Here is an 18798-nt window from a genome sequence, read left to right on the forward strand (position 1 = left end):
AAAAAAAAGAAAAAAGAAAAAAAAACGAAATAAAATCACAAGAATTTCTTAATGTAACTACTGCTTGCAGTATATGAAAATCCTTTGAAGACCTCATGATCAATTTCATCATCTGGGATGGCGTCGCCTTCGGTCTGAATGATGTCATAATTACTGATCTTCATGCTGGTGAATTCATCATCGAAATTCTCAGCTAAAACTGGATCTGTAATAAGAGGCAAGATCGGAGCCTTAACACTCTTGTATTCATTTTCATCCGCTAATAATTCCCACTGAACGCTTCTGAAGAATCTCAATTTCTTGAACTTTTCAAAATCGGTATCGACATTCATCCGCTTATCTGGATTCTTATTCAAAAGCTTGTTTAACAAATCCTTAGATTCATTAGTAAAATAGAATGGATACTTGATTTTATTTTTCAAAATCTTGTTACAAATAGCCTTGTGGTTACCGCCAGTGAAAGGAGGTTTCCCACTCAACATATCGTAAATCACCGTACCCAAAGACCACCAATCAACCAGAAAACTATAGTCTTCTCCTCTTAAAACTTCTGGTGCCATGTATTCTGGGGTACCAATAATACTATTGCACTTGGAGTCTTGTTCAGTACTAATTTTCGATAACCCAAAGTCCGTCAAAATTAAATGACCGCTGCTATCCAACAAGCAATTCTCTGGTTTCAAGTCCCGGTACACAATCCCAATCTCATGCAAATGTCTCAATGCCAATGTCATTTCTGCCGCATAAAAAGCGGTGGCTTTCTCATCAAGAAAGTTACTATTAGAAGATAAATGATGGAAAAGCTCTCCTCCAGGAACAAATTCAAGGTAAAGATAAATCTTGGATACATCTTGCAAAGCATAAAACAATTTCACAATAAATGGGTTTTTAATTCTTGCTAAAATATCTCTCTCTGCCATGGTACGCTCGATTTTTTTACCAATGTTGACACTGTCCACTTGCTCGTCATTATTTTTGCTCATCAAAGAAGACTGGTTTTTTGCAGACACCAATATCAGCGCTTTCTTAAGCTGTTTCTGAGCAAAAAGCTTTCCTGATTCTTTATTACGGACCAAAAGAACTTTACCATAAGCACCTTGTCCTAAAACTTTTAATGGCTCAAAATCTGAAATTCTTGGATTGAAAATCGCATTCGACCCGTCTTCTTCGTCAATATCATTAGAGGCAAAGACCACCAGCTCTCCGTCATTCCCCCCGTCAAAATGACTATTAACGCTGGCACATTCTTCCCCTAACTCGATTTTGATACTATCTGCGAATGAACCAACAGAGAACTTTCTGACCAAAGAACTTTTTCTTCTTCTAGATTTCGCACTACTTGGAACCATCATATCGACGAATTCCAACGTGTCTTCCTCGTATTGAATCATAGATGATCCTCCAGTAAACACTTTCTGATGGTTCACAGTTAAGGATGGTAAATGATCGCCGGCTTCGTCTGCTGAATGATCGCTTCCATCGGAATTCTTGTTATCCATAGCAGGAGTATCAAGTCCCACAGAAAAGGCTTTGAGTTTCTGGGTGATCACACTTATTGGTCTTGCCATTGTTGATGTCGTTCTCTATTGAATCAAAACGTGGGCACTCAGATTTTTACGGTTGACTTGTGGCTTCTGATTAAAAAATATTGTGCTTTCCCCTGAAACATTAGCGTGTCTTAGTGATATCTATTCGATACTGAAACCTATCTTTCTACCTTTTCTTCCTTTCTTTCTTCCCCAGAAGGACTTCTTGTTATCGACTAAAACCCATAATAGCATAGACAGACGTACGTCCTCGGCGTTTTTTTTATGGGAAAAAAAGAAAGGAAAAATAAGTGGTGCCACCATCGCGGGTCTTTCATCACACTCACTCACTGGCCACCGTTCACGAAACACAAACAATTTGACCTCTTAGTGGAATATCTTGATTGGGGTTTTCTGAAAAAATATACTCAAAACTAGATTCCATTGAGCTTTTAAATGCAATGGTGAAATTTTCCGTCGTGTGAGCATATAGTAGGTGCGTCTGATGCGGGGTCGTCTTCTGGGAATCAACAAAAGATCTGATAAGCCCGGTGACCCCAACGTATAATCTATTGGTCAGTAATTCAGTGATGGAGCTTGAAAGTAGTTCGGCCGAGTCATAAATGTTTTTGCTATCTTCCAAGTGCAAAGCAGATAATATATAGTTACAACAATAACGAGAAATATCCGATGAAATAATTTGCTCGCCATTCCCCGTAGCTAATAAACTGATTTCATAAATGACTCCATTATCATCCAAATCTTCGTCTGCTTTCCGTTTTCTTGAATTCAACTTTGGTTCTATCACGTTCTTATAAAAAGGTAAATCCCTGCTAGACATTATGAAAGTTCCTGCCCCCAAAACACTAGCACAACCAATTCTTCCGGGATTTTTTAACATGTTACCTCCAGATGATGTTCCGTTAAGTATATTTCCCTTCTTATCAACTATCAGAACTCCGATTGTATCGGTGATATACTCGATGTTATGGTTCATTTTTTGGTAATTTTCTTCAAACAGCTCACTCTGTTCTCTCCTCATTTCATCCCAGTAATGATACAGTCTCTCAGCACCATTTGTGATTAATGTATCGTTATCACACTTTCCTTCCTCAAAAAATTCTAGTGGCAGCTGGGAATGGTAATCCACGCCACCATCAACAATAAAACAAGGCTTCGTCACACCCAATTCTTTATCACCAAATGTGATTTCTGCCATCCTTGAGAAATTCAAGCACCTTGAGATTGGGAATTTGTAATTCTTTATTCCAGTCATTCCAAAATAACAATTCTGAGATGTGCCAACCTTCAACAATATCTGAGCATCATTGTATACCTGTCCATCTGAAGCCAAAGACGAACCAATGGAGGCATTCGTCAACAAAGAACCTTCAATTAACTTTGAAACGTCTGATAGCGCTTTCATAGAACCGGTGGGGATTTCAAATTTTCCCAGGCTTTCATATATGGTTGTATTGGAGAGATTCTCATCATTCAATGCCAAGATGCCCTTAGTACAAGCCTTCTTGAGCAATTTTTTGAACGATTTGCTGTTCTTAATCAGATGTTTGCCAGCACCAACATGGATCAATACAATTTCATGAGAATTTGCCATCTATCTTCCTATAAAAAAATAGTCTTTAAGATCACAAAAGATCAAAATATGTTTAATTCCAAAGCAAGATTGTCAGTTACTTATCTAACCAGCGATTGAACAATTCGCATTAGGAGACATCTACCTGGATATCCTCGATAATTGGATGGGAGTAATGTTACATAAATTTGTGTGACTTCAATAAGAAGAATGTTTTGGCAATCAACGGGGAGAGACTCTCCACCCGTAGCGGTGGTTACCGCAGTCCGCGCCGGGTGGGATTATCCGGGTATTCGCTGCGTTTGGAGATCCCGTTAATTTTTTGAAGGTCATCAATCAATTACGTTATAATGGTGTGCGAATCGAATCTCAAATAAGATCCCAGACTCATAGGACAATGTTGACGGTAAAGAGGGTGGTGCTTCATCCTAAAATATGCAGTATTGACAACATCCTGTCACTACTGAGAAGATGGAACTCTACAACTGCAAAGTCATTAAAGCCACAACAGCTTAATCTTCCTAGAGTTAGAGATACCCAAAACATAAGTCAAAGAGGTATGCTCGGTTAACCTTTTTTTTTTTTTTGTTTTTGAAACCATTATTCGTTGTTTGTTTTTTATTTTATTTTACTAACGATTTCAGTTGTCAACCTTGAAGGTCTTTTTGCAGGTTATAAACCCCTTTTCTTGGGAAATGGGTCGGCAGAATTAGATCCGTTGGCCAACATAGACGAATTTGAGGATCTCTTTGGTCAAAATGAAGAAATGGGAGGTGATCAACCATTGGTCCCATGGAATGCGTCTATTGGTGGGCTTCTTTATAATGACGATGCATTTCGTGGCGTGCCAAAGGATGTGGTTAAACAACTTCCTTTCTTCAAACCACCTGAGGCTAATAAGGAAGGTGGTAACCAAAATAAGAGATCCAAGTACATCAATTTCAAAGTTCACAACAAAATTGTAGATGGAGGGCTTTTTGATAATTATCAATCCAATGCCAGGTCAAAAAAAGCCTTCAAGAAAAAGAGCATTGTTACTGGTGCCAATAATAAGATTAGCTTCACCCCCGGTAATGTGGTGGATGATACTTATGATCACTATGCCGACCTATTTCTGGATTATTTATACTCCAATGATATTAATTTGGAGCTTATTAAAGAAAAAGAGCTGCTATTGCAGTGCGTTATCGATAATTTCAAAAACAAGCTTAATAATGAGTTGAGAAAGAAGTATGGAACTGAATTGTTATCAAACACCCCGATATACAGATTACCAAGATACATCTTTGTTCAAAGAAAGACCATATCTAGCAAGCTGTTGTTCAAAAAAAAGCTTTACAAGATTCTTCTCAAGGAAACCGCAATGTTATATCGAATGTCTCATGGCTTTAGAGCTACAGAGTATAATAAGGATCGTTTCAGAAAAAGCTTTATGAAAAATGTCAAACTTTTGGTGAATAATCTTGTGAAAAAGATTTCCATAGATTTCCAAAACCCTAAATTTGCTGATGCTTTGGTGATCAAGAAAGTTTTAAAGTCAGCAAATGGAAATGCCAAGGATATCACGTTTGGAAGAATATATTGGTTTAATCCAAAGAGAAGATTTGATTTGATCAGGAGAGGTAAACAGCAAACTGCATTATACCACGAACACTCGAAATCTATTAAAGGGTGGATATTGACCCCGATGTCTCTTATATGTAGACATGGGATAGAACAGTTGAAAGTTGTGAAGGAAAATATCAAAACCGTTGACGAGAATGAACAAAACCATAACGATATAAGCAATGACTCAAGAAAGTAGTTTTTTGGCATACGTGTGGTTTTTCTGGACCGTTTTTTTCATTTCCTTTAAATTAATTTTGTTTTCTAAAATTGGTATCCTTTTTTTGGCATTGTTTTGGGGTTGTTGTTTTTTTTTTTCGTTGAAAATATTTATTTTGTTCTCACGGTTTATTATATATCATATATTTACGGTAGAAGCATCTCATTTTTCCCTGACGGGGTGCATTTTAATTAGATTCATTTAAATTAGGGTTATTTATTTATTTTCTTGTAGATTTACCCCATCACAATCTAGCTAATATTTTTGTTTGTAGAGAAATGATTATTAGAGGTATAGCTTCCCACTTTCTATGATTATTTTGAATAATTTGACATGCTTTAATTCCACGTTGGTGCTATTGTGGTCCTCAATTTATGTCAAGAAAGAAACCACCAGATTACCTATTGTTGTAGTGACACATTCTGAGTATCGGGACTTGCATGAGTATATTAGAAGACTGGCTAATTAAACAATAGATACTTTTTCTAATTTCTTCATCATGTAGTACCCTGCTCGACTTTTTTCTATGACGAGAAATCCTATAATAATTGAATGTTGTAAAAAAAAAACTCTTATGAAATCACTATAATTTTGTCTACTCTGCCATAAAAAGAGCAAGTAATTCTATTATTTATTTAACATGTTGTCATATTTTTGTACTCACTAGTTTTTCTTGAAGAGACATCGCAAAGTTTTAGTGTCGTCTAAGCTAAAGATAATTGAATTGATTAATGTTGCTTCTTTCCTTTCTCATCATTTTATCATTTTATGCTACGTAATTTTGAACTCTAATTACTAATCATTAGATTTTTGAGGGGACTGTCATTTAAACTAACGAATTTTTCATCTTTGTTAATATTGGCAAGGAAATGAATCATGATTTTCATTTAAAATATTCATAGGTGATTGAAACCTAATTAAAATGACATTCGAATGTTGACTTTCAAGAATCATTCATTTAAACCAATATAACATAACTAGCCAATAAATTAAAAAAAAAAAAAACAAAAAAAAAAACAGCGTTAGAAGTAAGTCTCGAGGAAAATTCACAAAAAATTGATGATGATTAAAAATATCTGCCTATTATTGCTTTGTGGCAATGGTTCAAGTATACCCAATCGAAAGCACTTTTCTTCAGTAAACTTGTTATCCTGGAACTTATCAAGCTGCAATAACCATCAATCGGATATGCAGTCTCAATTGATTTCCAATAATTTATTTACTGTGAACTATGATTATATTTTCAACTGTCTTGACACAAGATTTACCCTTAAAATGTCCCTTTCTATATCATAATCTCAATATTGGAACGATGACGCATCTCTGAAACTATAGCGCTCGTGACCTGATGCAGATCGCGAACATGATGATGACTGGCTGGTGGGTACAACCACCCCAGACTAAAATTTGAACTAGAAGAACCCCTAGTATAGTTACCAGTTGGTGTCAAACTAATAATAGCCTGCATTAATCAGACTTCCATCTATAGTCAATTTTGGTTCTTTAGTACAAAGTGAACGGCCACCTCAGTACTGTCTTTTGGTGCCTTATTGAGAATCATGCGGAGTGTTGGAATGTGATGGTACTCAACAATAGGAAATGGCCGGTTAATTATAAATTTGACCTGTCAATTGGGCCGTATACCTTCAAAAACTTAATAGACTTATATCTTCTGGTTGCATCATGGGGCATTTCGATGAGCTTGGTGCATGAGCATTATTAAGGCAATGGACTTCTCTCTTATAAGTTTGGAAAATCCACATTCATATTCAAAGGAATGGTTTACAAAAAAAAAAAAAATAGTTTATATAAAACAACACAGTTCATTTTACTTCTTTTTTGTCTTGCCCTCAACCAATTGGCTGTTATCTGCTCAACCTTAGTCATTCCTTTAGCCTAATTACAAGTTATTTGTTGAATCTTTTTGTCAATCGTTGCTTGATCATTCCAAGAACTATTTCATTCATTTTGTTTTTTTAAAAATAAGATTAATCACACAAAAAAAAAAATAGCCAAGCAAAAAAATGAAGTACCAAAGTCTTATTTCTGTTGCCTTGTATTTTGGCACCATGGCCATGGCAGCACCAAAAGCCCACTTTCATAAAAAAAGAGATGCTGCAGTCACTACATTATCAACACTTGAAGATGTGGTCACCGACGATGTCAACGTTACAGTGTACATTGATGATGATGGAGAAACTACTACTGATTTACCAGCTACAACCCCAACCACTACAGTTAGTCCAGTGGCCACTGCAGTTCAAGACGATGTTGTAGCCGGCACCTCTGCGGCTAACACTGCTGCTAACACTGCTGCTGTTGCCACATCTGCCCAAGCTTCAGAAACCTCCACTTCTACCTCTTCTTCTTCTTCTTCTTCTTACTCTTCCTCTTCTTCTTCCATTGATGGTGATTTGAAATCCTTTGCAAGTCCTGGTAAATTCGTCGACGGTACCTTGTCTTGTGACTCGGTGCCTGTTGGTAATGGGGTAATTTCCATCGACTGGTTGCAATATAATGGGTGGGCCTCCATCTTGAACTTGGGTGGTTATGCCTCAACTACTTGTGTCGAAGGTTACTATTGCTCCTACGCTTGCCAAGCAGGGATGTCGAAGACACAATGGCCATCCGATCAACCATCGAGTGGGGTGTCTATTGGTGGATTGGTTTGCAAAAATGGGTACTTATACAGAACCAACACCGATACTGACTACTTGTGTGAATGGGGGAAAGAAACTGCCAATGCTGTTTCTAAAGTCGACGAAGTTATTTCCTTATGTAGAACCGATTACCCAGGTTCAGAAAATATGTGTATTCCAACCAGATTGACCGCAGGATCCACTAAACCAATTTCTGTGGTTGACTCATCGACATATTATAAATGGGAAGGCCAATCTACTTCTTCTCAATATTACGTTAACAATGCTGGCATTGACGTTGAGGAAGGGTGTATCTGGGGGACTTCCGCCGGAACGGTTGGTAACTGGGCCCCAGTTAACTTGGGTGCTGGCTATACTAACGGGGTTACTTACTTGTCAATTATTCCAAATCCAAACAATAAAACCCCACCAAACTATTCTCTTAAGATCGAAGCCACTAGTGGTTCCACACAGAGTGGGAGCTGTGTCTACGAAAACGGTAAATATAATGGCGATGGAAGTGATGGTTGTACAGTGGGTGTCACTAAAGGATCATCTAACTTCGTTTTCTACTAAAGCAGCCTTGGATAATATATATTTTTGGAAATAATATCCAAAGCAACTCTTCATTTCTTTATTAATTTATAATTTATAATTTATTTCGATTCTTTCATTTTTACTTTCATTTCTGTTGATTCTATTCTCATTTTTTTTTTTTTTCGATATCTATTTCTTTGAACAAAAAAAAACTTATAGATATAATATAACATGTTAATTTCTCTGTTTCTTAGACCTCACAACCATTATCTTCTTCATTCCAACATGCTGTAGTCGTTCTGCTTCTTCTACTTTCTGAGTGCCCTTAGCAACGCTATCACACCCACAAATGGGAAAACAGCTGGCGATGAATGATGAAAGGACGACCCCATCACACCATCAATTAACAATCAGATAATATGAATCCCCTACTATCAGAAGACGATGATGACTCTTCACTGTCAAACTACCAGGACTCCACCGATTCCTCTATGATATTGGACACGAGGCCAGGATCAGCTCATAATAATAACAGTTTAGTAAACAGTAGAATCAACTTGAGCTCATCTAATGATAATGTGTTACAGAGATTGAACCAATTAGCTCTACAAGAGAGGAGCAACAGTGCTACTGATAATGATAATGATAATGAAAATGAAAATGATAATACTACTAATAATAATAATTATAATAATGATAGTGATGATGATGTGGGAAATGGAAGTAGTAATTCGATCAAGGATGTTAGGGTTACAAAGAATAAACTCTCCATTATGAATTCACAGATATTAGAGAATCTATCAAAATCTTTCTACTACGAAAACGAGCATCCGATCTCTGAACCATCGTATTTATCGGTTCAACAAGCACAAGACCAGCAGCACAGCAGTTCAATAGAAACCACAGTACCGATAGCTCAGGAACACAACAAGCAAGAGATTATTGAGCAAATCTTGAAGCCATACGAGGAAACCAAACCTCAGAAGATTCTAATAAGATTTCAGTCGATCGGATCTACGAGGCAGATTGAGCCAAGAGTCTATAAGATATCTAACAACCAACAGTTTTCTCTGTTGATTCGATTTCTCCACAAAAAATTCAAGCTTGGAGATAGAGATGGGCATGTGTTTTGCTACATTCACAATAGCTTCTCACCCAACCCAGATGAGATCATCGGGGATTTATTCAAGAATTTTGCCATCAATAATGAGTTAGTAGTATCGTATTGTGAAAATGTTGCGTTTGGCTAGGTGGTTTCTCCAATAATACATGATTATTATATTATCATCCCTCTATTTTTGTTATCCAATGATTTGTTGTAGTCTTTAGATAATCACACACATATATATAAATAATAATAAATGGTCAATTCGAGATTGGGGTAATTATCATAAGACGGTAGTTTTGATGCACCCAACAATCAATAACAATAAGGATGACTACGAGTCATCCCACACGATAAGTCACTTTCCCATAAGATGACCACCAGTCAGTACCATATGTACTCGGTTGCTCTGTAAATGAGTAATAAAATGTGAAACTGATACACAATTACCAGAAACAACTAAAAAGGAAATGCTTATCGTTATCCTGCAATTGCCTAAAACTCTTCAAAAGGGAAAAATGATTATGCAATGACTAATTCCGCACACCGGGCAACGCTTCAGAAATTTTTTCACCAACGAGTTATAAACCCTCTCACATCTCACATTATTTACCGTTGATCTTTCCCAGCTTAGATCTACATCGCAAACACAACACAACCAAGCACAAATACTATCTCACAATGTGTGGTATTTTCGCAGTATATAACCACCCAGATGTTTCTGGGTTCAAATCACAAGCCCTCAAATTGTCCAAGAGAATCCGTCACAGAGGTCCAGATTGGAGTGGTAACATCACCAAGAAGAACACCATCATGTGTCATGAACGTCTTTCTATTGTCGGTGTTAGCACTGGTGCCCAACCTATCACCAACGAAGATGAATCTTTGATCTTGGCCGTTAACGGTGAAATCTACAACCACATCTCTGTCAGAGACAGCTTCAAAGACTACGACTTCAAGACCGCCAGTGACTGTGAAGTCATCATCCCATTGTTTGAAAAATACGGTCTTGATGCTCCAAACCACTTGGATGGTATGTTTGGTTTTGTCTTGCACGATGTTAAGAACGACAGAGTCATTGCTGCCAGAGACCCAATTGGTGTCATCACCTTGTACATGGGTAGAAGCAAGAAACAACCAAAGACCGTTTACTTTGCTTCTGAATTAAAATGTTTGACCGACGACTGTGACGAAATCACTGCTTTCCCACCAGGTCACATCTACGATTCCAACACCGACCAAATAACAAGATACTTCAAGCCATCTTGGTGGGATGAAGAAAAGATCCCAACCACTCCAGTCGACTACAAGAAATTGAGAGCTTCTTTGGAATTGTCGGTTAGAAAGAGATTGATGGCCGAAGTCCCATTCGGTGTTTTGTTGTCTGGTGGTTTGGACTCTTCATTGATCGCCTCTATTGCTGCTAGAGAAGCTGCTAAGGCCAGTGAAAACGTCTCATCCGACGAATTGGCCGGTGTCGATGAAAATGGTAACTTGCACGCCAGCAGCTGGGGTAAGGTCCACTCCTATGCTATTGGTTTGAAGGATGCTCCAGATTTATTGGCTGCCAGAAAGGTTGCCAAGTTCATTGGTACCATCCACCACGAATTCACCTTTACTTTGGAAGAAGGTTTGGATGCCTTGAGTGATGTCATTTACCACTTGGAAACTTACGATGTCACCACCATCAGAGCTTCCACCCCAATGTACTTGTTGTCTAGAAAGATCAAGGCTCAAGGTGTTAAGATGGTTTTGTCTGGTGAAGGTTCCGACGAAATCTTTGGTGGTTACCTTTACTTTGGTTCTGCTCCATCTGCCCCAGAATTCCACACTGAATGTATCAAGAGAGTTAAAAACTTGCACTTGTCTGACTGTCTTAGAGCCAACAAGTCCACCATGGCCTGGGGTCTTGAAGCCAGAGTTCCATTCCTCGATAAGAGTTTCTTAGACTTGGCTTTGAACATTGACCCTGCTGAAAAGGTCATCAAGCCATCTGAAGGTAGAATTGAAAAGTACATCCTTAGAAAGGCCTTTGACACCAGTGATGAACCAGATGCCAAACCATACTTGCCAGAAGAAATCTTGTGGAGACAAAAGGAACAATTCTCCGACGGTGTTGGGTACGGATGGATTGATATCTTGAAGGACACTGCTGCCGAAGTCATTTCTGACGAACAATTTGCCACTCCAAAGCCAGAATGGGGTGCCGACATTCCAACCACCAAGGAAGCTTACTGGTACAGATTGAAGTTTGACGAATTGTTCCCACAAAAATGTGCTGCCGACACTGTCATGAGATGGATTCCAAAGGCTGACTGGGGTTGTCACGAAGATCCATCTGGTAGATACGCCAAGTTGCACGAAAAGAAGGTTGACGAAATTAACTGATTATTGTATTATTGATTCTTCCCCTTTTTTGTCCTTTATTAACTGTTAATGTATATGTGAACTAAGTAGTATAGAGAATAAAGTATTGTATTATTCATGATTTTATTGGAGTATATATAGTAGTAGTAAGCTCACACATACAAGTATAAAAAAAAAACGGGTTAGAGGCACGCACCGCAAGGAAAATATCACGATTGAACTGCGATGAGGAGCTACTGTTAACTTTTACTAACCTTTTGAAAAGATCGGATTGCAAAAAAAGAGAGAGAGAATAAGATGAACCAAGCATTGAAAGATCTATCAGATTTCATTCGGGATTGGGTGTACTTGGACCTCAAGTTGAACTCCACAATCCAGGCTATTGAGAACCTGTCAGTGTATATACATGTGGAAAATGATTCGAAATTCATCGTCAACAAGATATCCAACGATAACTTCTTGATTAATGTGCTCTACAAAGATCGAATTATTGTTACTGCTCAATTGAAACTTTCTGATTATGTCTCGAACATTCTGGATCCAGAAACTAAAGAACGAGAAAAATTCAATAAGTATCTTAGTGACACAATCAGTGGCAAGTATTATGAAGCTCTAAATGGCAATTCTCAGACAGTGAATGAGAAAGCCGTTAACAAACAAACCGAATCAAGCAAACTTAAAGAATCATTTGGTGCTATTAATTCAAATATTCCCGATAAATCCACAAAAGTAGGAGGAACTGACCTCAGATCAACAATGCCTAAGTTGCCAACAGCACCGACTCCTCCATCATCAAAAACAGAGGTGAGACCATCTAATCCAAATGATCCACCAGGGTTCGAGGATGAGTATAAGCTTCTACCACAAAACTCAAGTTACAATTCGCCCAAAGTTTCTGGGTCAATTGGCGAGAAAGACCTTGATCCCATGGGAATCGGAAAGTACCCGGTTATGAAGCCATATATTGATCCATTAGGATCAGGATCGTCAGGTTCTGGGGGAATGCACCCAACTTTTAATGATCCTTTATTTCATCCTGAAAATAGAAACTCGGGAAACGGTCTGCTACAGCGTCCACCAGGAGCAAGATGGAGTAACCCAATGTTTGGTACCGATGATCCCGAAGATATTGAAAGAATGGGACAGGGACTTCCGGGAACAAGCGGATTAAGGGGTCCGGCAAATAATGGAAGTTTTGGTTTCCCAAAGGATGGCAATACTGGTAATGGTGGCTTTGGCTTTGGCTTTGGTGGGAATGGAGCAGGGTTTGGTTCTGGAGGTAGCAGTGGAGGTTTTGGGTTTTGAGATGGTTTTTGTTGATAGGATTGTGTACATAGGATTATGTTCATATAGTGGTTATCAGTTATGAAGGTTTTCTGATTTCATATCTATATAAGAATTATTCGAGGATTTTTATATATGAGCAAAATGACTGATATTGGTCATTTTTAGTTATTCCTAATCAAATAATGAAATGATGAAAAAAAAAAAAAATACTAATACTACTGCTTATTTAGGCCTTGATTTTTATCACTGCATAAATATCTATATCTATCTTTGCATTAAATATTGTTTGCAACTGACTTTTGTAAGCCTGTATTCTGTAGAAAATTCAGAAGACATGAATTTACATCTTCAACCATAGGCATCAAATATACCAACAGGGAAATAGCCTTTCATTGTACTAAATGCCTTGAAAACCAATAATAACCAATATTCTTTCGTGATTACTCTTATGATATCTTTGCATTACTAACAGGAAATGCATTTTCACCATGCCTGCATGTATTTATTGTATGCACTCACTCGTCTACATGACACAAAAACGGTAACTCTGAAATCATTGTTTTTGTGTAACTCTTTCAAAGCTTTATTGATTTCAAGCGCTATTGATATTATTCTATCTGATACTATTTTTTTATTGTTATTTGTTTCCACAGAAAATACCACTACAATGTCCTTGCCAATTTTGAGAGCTGAAGAGAATATCGATGAAAACTTTGATGAATCATTGGAACAAGCCAAGAATGATGGTCATTTCAATACTTTGAATAAAATTTCCATTAATAAGGCAGCTTTTGATAATCCGTTGACATTGAGAATTAAAGACATCAATGATAGTAATAATTTAGAATCAAGTAAGTGTCTATCATTTATAGAAGCCATTTATTTAGCACTACTAACACATGCCTGTGGTCTTACCTTTACCAAGCTTGGGTTTGCAAGCTTTGAATATCGCTGAGTATTCCAAAAAAGGCCTTAACCGGGAGAAACATGAACCAGTGATTCCTGGCTCGTTACCAAATGAATTTTCCTTCAAGCACATTAATGTAATTGCACAAGAAGAAGAAAAAGAAGAAGAGGAAAACGATGATCAAGAATTTGTTGATACAAATGAGAATGGCCAAATTTCAACTGCTGCTTCATCTAATAGAGTTTTTTCCAAGATTTCTAGTACAACTTCGTCTCCAAATATCACTTCATTATTGGAGTCTTTTTCACCAATCTATGGAATAAATAGTCAAAATGAATTCGTGGCATTCAATGACAAAAGGAAAATTGGCAACTATTTAGAGTCTGGGAGAGTATCTTTACAGATGACTGCTAATTTTTGTAATAACATCGAGTTGCATGTCAACAAGCTTGCAGATGGACGTATTGGGTCAGGAAATTTACAAGATAATGTCACTAGTATCCAACAGAATTCCAAGGAGGTGATTCCGGGAAAGTCTGAAGAAAGAAGAGATCTAGATGCAAAAATTAATATTGTCAAGTTTGAAAAAATTAATGTTGTTGAACAAATTGCACCAGATTCGGAAAGTGAAGAATTCAGTATTTCATATGATGAGGGAGGTGTTGAGTTGCAAGACTTGAATTTTTCTTCTAAGAATTATCAAAAGTATAATATTGCTGAGGACAAAGAGTTGACCAATGATACAGTCAAAACCATTAAGACACGCTACAAGTCTGGGAAAATTTCACTATTGCCTGATAATGCGTCGTTGAATTTATTTGGACTAAAAAAGCCAATGAATGTTCATGCTATGCCGTTCTTCTGCACCACCGATGAAATAATTTCTCCAGATGAAATGAAGTTATTAACTATTTTGGATTACGAAATCAATAAGGAAGTAAAATCCCAAGATACTGAAATGCCAAAGCTATTTGTTCAAAGGGTTTGGAAACGTGTGAAAGATATGTTTACAATAGAGGATTATCGAAGCAAATATTTATGGGATGATATATTGCGCTCATCGGAAGAAGGCGAACATTCCATACCTGCTCAACAGGGCTTAGAAATTAACCAGTCGATACTTTCCGTCAATAATACTGATATGCTTCCATATGATATTAATAAATCACCAATAGAAGACATGACAACTGGTGACAAATCTATCAATCGCAGAGAGTATAAATTTATTCCATCAATGAGGAGCGTTAAAATATAGTTCATTCGACTTTGCAATTTATATTCTCTTTTGCCTTTCATAGCAATTTATATTTTTTCATCACAATTTTATTGTGCTAGTGTGTAGAGTTGATCTATCCAACCAGGAATTAGTTTGTTAGTTTCAAGATATGTGTCTCTAACTAATTCTTGATTCTTAATTATGCTGGATGACGCCATCAATTTAGTAGAACAATATAAACTGGCACCAGTCCATGATCCCAAAGATATAATTGCTTCATATTTGGCATTCCCCGCTGATCTTAATTCATGCATTATTCTTGATTTCAACCCAGGAATATCTGACAAAAATCCAGTAAACATGATTCTTTTGCTGAGAACCGGTCTTATATCTATTGGTAAACTGTCTAGTACCTCAATAATTAGACTTGCTAGAGGTATTTCATCGTCATCAATTTCTTTGGGAGTTATCTGAGGAAAAAACTCTGATTCCAATGCTTGGAAACGTAGCCTGTTTGGAATTTTGATGTTATTTTTATAACTGAATACATTATTATCATCATTATCACCATTACCATTACCATAACTGTCGTTGAGATTCTTGCAGTATACTACTTCATGGATAAGATCTTCGATAAAATGAAATACTTCATTTTTGTTATTAATATCAATGCCTTCAACGTGCTGTTTATTGTTCAACAATTGTCTCAAAACTGCATAGTGAAGCTGCTTCCCTGATCCTCTGGTTGTGGTTTTGATATTTTTGTATAATAACTTCTGATCAAACACTGGCGATATGGTTATCATATCCCAATCCAAGTCTACCACAAGCCCATTTTGAGTGCCAGCACTCAAAATACTAAGGAGAGAGTCCGGTAAGAAAATCAACAGCTGAGCATGAATGTAATTCAATAGGACGTTTGCTATGAGTCTTCGAATATGATCTGGAAGGAAAATCGATACTGGAATGATAACTTTGCACCGTTTAGAATCGACCAAGAGATCGGAGTTGTAAATATGGGACACGATTTTCTCAAGGAGTCGTTCAGTATTGGAGCCCTGAAGTGGTTCAAGGGTCTGGAAAAGTAAAAAATCATCATGGAAAAGCCATCGCTTATGAATGAGATCCAGTTTGTAGAAATTATCAATGGTGGCATTTAGTTGAATACTGGGATCGAGAATTGATTCGGATAAGGATCTGTGATTCTCTGCGGTCAAAGCATAAGATGCACCATTAAGAGAAATCGAGGCCATATTAAGGGATTGATCACCATTAGTTTTTGATGGTTTCTGGATATGAAAATTCATTATTGGGTCATTGGTTTGTAAGGTGGAAATCGGAGCAGCATCACCGGCAAACCCAGCTTTAATGAGTCTTGATCCAATCTCAAGAATCACAGGATAATATTGCTGTACCATCAGTTCCTGATCCATAGTTAATAAATCTTCTCCTCCTCCTTCTTCTTCTTCTTCTTCTTCTTCTTTATTTAGAATATATTTGTTGATAGTTAGCTCATCGCATTGGATTTTCTGGTTGTTATTGTTATCATCATTTTTCATAGACCACTGTTTTTTTTTTTTTTTTTTTTTTTTTCCCCACCATTTACAAACAACTAACATCAAACAGTGGCAACTCACATCCATGGAAGATCAACTGTTGGATCAGGATAATATCTTTGAGGCCTCGACCACTGAGATCTCCCATATTACCGCAGTGCTTTCTGCCATTGCCCAGGTGGGGACCAATGCAAAGCTTTTCATCGGTAGTGATGGGTTGATCTTTGTTTGTGAGAACGTCCATACCATCAGGGCGTCTGCTACTTTTGACAAAGGGTTATTCGAATATTACCTGTTTCGTCCCAAACCTGATGGGCAAAATCAAGATAAAAGCAAAAATAATAATACTGCTGCAAGTGAGACAGATGTTTCTAGCGATGATGATGATAATAATAATAACCAGGCCAATGGGTTGAGTCAGAAAGTGAAACAGATCAGAAAACATGTTAGAGAAACTATTAAAATATGTCTTGATATATCCTCTGTTGTTGAATCATTCATGATTGCTTCATCATTATCGAAAGTGAACAAAGAGAATGTCAAGAATGTAACGGTGCGTTGCAAGCTTTGTTATAAAGGACCGGGGGAAAACTTTGAAATCTCATTTTCGGATCCTTTGATCACTGAAGACTGTATGTTCTCAACATTTGTCGATATAGAAGAAGAAGACCAGCGACATTTACAATTAGATACTGGTGCGTTGATTTTGGAATCGACACTACAAGCAGATGTGATTTATGATGCCCTCAATAATTTGAAGGATATGAATGTTCAAGAGCTTTATATCTATGCTGCAAACAAGATGACCAACCAGAAAACATTGGATGATGGAAGAGTCGAGCAGAATCAATTGATGTTTATATCGAAGGGAGAAATGGGGTATTCAAGGTTTGTGTTTCCCGAGTTGGAAAAACTCGTCATTAGGCAGTACGATCCCACGGAATATCAATTCAGAGTGGTGAAGAACGACTTCATTGTCAGTGTTTACAAATTTGATATGTTCAAGAAAGTCATGAAGGCGGTGAAACTCAGTTCTAAGATTCGTATTAGAAAAGATAATAAAGGGATAATTAGTGTCCATCTATTGACGGCGTGTAACATTGATGGTATAAGTGTTAACCCCAAGATTTTCGGGGTGGTCCCCAAGGGGAACAACATTAGAGAAAATCCTCCGGATTTGGGTAGGAGAAAACCACTATATGATGGAACCATCATTGAATTTATCCTATTGGAGCTTGTGGTGAATGATGATGATGATGATGGTGGTGGTGGGGAAGATCCATTCGACAAGAGAGAGATCATTGAATTGATCAATAACGCCGAAGATGGATCGGGATCACATTCGAAAAAACGGAGGAGGACTCGATCTAAAAGATTAACTGAAGATTACAGACCTTCTGGGGGCCTTGATGTTGTCAATGCCTTGAAGAAGAAACAACAACAACAACAACAACACCACTCAGTTATTGATCAAGGGAATTACAACGATTTGCCAATAATCATCAACACCTCCAGAGGAATCAATGATATTTTGCACAACATTACGGTGAATAAAGGAGATGGTCCACTAGCAGAAGGATTTTTGGATGATGGGACTGTTCTAGAAAATGACTACGAAATCGATGATAATGATAATGATTTTTTCTTTTGAAAAAAAAAAAAAAGATGGCTTTAGTTCTTTTGCTTCATGTTCTTTTTTTTTTCCTTTTGACTTCAGTTTTGTATTATTAATATTAAAGAACTAATGTATTATATATTCAATGAAAAACTAAATTATTGTATATTCAATGAAAAACTAAATTATTGTATATTTATTAAATGAAAATTGGCCACGGTAGATGCAATTTACATGATATTAACAGTTACGTCCATGCGATGGGTTTCTAAATACTTTACAATGAAAATTTATTATCATGGTCTCTTTAAAAGGTTAGAATATACATTATTCTTTAAAGTCAATATTTCATAGAAAAAAAAAAAAAATAAGTCAATGTGCTTACAAAGTTCCCCTCAGTTTGTCGAAATAGATATCGGAGCTATCTTTTGTGAGGCAACCTTTTGGAGTTTGAAATATCAGTGAGAGATTGAACGTACCTTGCATTTAAGGATTGCTTTTTCTGCGGTATTTCTGGATGGAATAGCTAACTTTTGACATCAGCTTATTTATTTATTTATTTTCTTGGCCAGAGTTTGTTTTGATCTCGGTAAGAGTTTGATTTTTTTTTTCTTTTTTTTTTTT

General features: G+C 37.0%; 10 protein-coding genes across 10 annotated transcripts; 7 read left to right on the forward strand and 3 right to left on the reverse strand. All coding sequences in view use genetic code 12, as the record gives it.

Moving 5' to 3' along the window:
- Positions 1-35: 35 nt before the first annotated feature.
- On the reverse strand, positions 36-1568 carry YPK3 (putative protein kinase YPK3; the record flags this gene model as incomplete). Its single annotated transcript, XM_064999905.1, has 1 exon — positions 36-1568. The coding sequence occupies one exon, from the start codon at positions 1566-1568 to the stop codon at positions 36-38; it is 1533 nt and encodes a 510-aa protein (XP_064855977.1).
- A 319-nt stretch (positions 1569-1887) lies between these two features.
- Positions 1888-3141, reverse strand: DASC09_063220 (uncharacterized protein; the record flags this gene model as incomplete). The annotated part of the gene is made up of 1 exon (XM_064999906.1): positions 1888-3141. The coding sequence occupies one exon, from the start codon at positions 3139-3141 to the stop codon at positions 1888-1890; it is 1254 nt and encodes a 417-aa protein (XP_064855978.1).
- Positions 3142-3517: 376 nt separating this feature from the next.
- On the forward strand, positions 3518-4924 carry MRX6 (Mrx6p; the record flags this gene model as incomplete). The annotated part of the gene is made up of 2 exons (XM_064999907.1): positions 3518-3677; positions 3765-4924. 2 exons carry the CDS (start codon positions 3518-3520, stop codon positions 4922-4924), a joined length of 1320 nt encoding a protein of 439 aa, XP_064855979.1.
- A 2045-nt stretch (positions 4925-6969) lies between these two features.
- On the forward strand, positions 6970-8160 carry DASC09_063240 (SUN domain-containing protein; the record flags this gene model as incomplete). The annotated part of the gene is made up of 1 exon (XM_064999908.1): positions 6970-8160. One exon carries the CDS (start codon positions 6970-6972, stop codon positions 8158-8160), a length of 1191 nt encoding a protein of 396 aa, XP_064855980.1.
- A 380-nt stretch (positions 8161-8540) lies between these two features.
- ATG12 (Atg12p) lies at positions 8541-9371 on the forward strand (the record flags this gene model as incomplete). The annotated part of the gene is made up of 1 exon (XM_064999909.1): positions 8541-9371. One exon carries the CDS (start codon positions 8541-8543, stop codon positions 9369-9371), a length of 831 nt encoding a protein of 276 aa, XP_064855981.1.
- A 536-nt stretch (positions 9372-9907) lies between these two features.
- On the forward strand, positions 9908-11614 carry DASC09_063260 (asparagine synthetase B; the record flags this gene model as incomplete). Its single annotated transcript, XM_064999910.1, has 1 exon — positions 9908-11614. One exon carries the CDS (start codon positions 9908-9910, stop codon positions 11612-11614), a length of 1707 nt encoding a protein of 568 aa, XP_064855982.1.
- Positions 11615-11890: 276 nt separating this feature from the next.
- DASC09_063270 (uncharacterized protein) lies at positions 11891-12898 on the forward strand (the record flags this gene model as incomplete). The annotated part of the gene is made up of 1 exon (XM_064999911.1): positions 11891-12898. One exon carries the CDS (start codon positions 11891-11893, stop codon positions 12896-12898), a length of 1008 nt encoding a protein of 335 aa, XP_064855983.1.
- Positions 12899-13547: 649 nt separating this feature from the next.
- Positions 13548-15042, forward strand: DASC09_063280 (uncharacterized protein; the record flags this gene model as incomplete). Its single annotated transcript, XM_064999912.1, has 2 exons — positions 13548-13731; positions 13820-15042. 2 exons carry the CDS (start codon positions 13548-13550, stop codon positions 15040-15042), a joined length of 1407 nt encoding a protein of 468 aa, XP_064855984.1.
- Positions 15043-15110: 68 nt separating this feature from the next.
- Positions 15111-16562, reverse strand: ARP10 (Arp10p; the record flags this gene model as incomplete). The annotated part of the gene is made up of 1 exon (XM_064999913.1): positions 15111-16562. One exon carries the CDS (start codon positions 16560-16562, stop codon positions 15111-15113), a length of 1452 nt encoding a protein of 483 aa, XP_064855985.1.
- An 82-nt stretch (positions 16563-16644) lies between these two features.
- Positions 16645-18210, forward strand: RAD17 (Rad17p; the record flags this gene model as incomplete). The annotated part of the gene is made up of 1 exon (XM_064999914.1): positions 16645-18210. The coding sequence occupies one exon, from the start codon at positions 16645-16647 to the stop codon at positions 18208-18210; it is 1566 nt and encodes a 521-aa protein (XP_064855986.1).
- Positions 18211-18798: the final 588 nt, after the last annotated feature.

Source organism: Saccharomycopsis crataegensis (genome assembly GCF_037102585.1).
Source record: "Saccharomycopsis crataegensis DNA, jcf7180000000098, whole genome shotgun sequence".
Taxonomy (NCBI): domain Eukaryota; kingdom Fungi; phylum Ascomycota; class Saccharomycetes; order Ascoideales; family Saccharomycopsidaceae; genus Saccharomycopsis; species Saccharomycopsis crataegensis.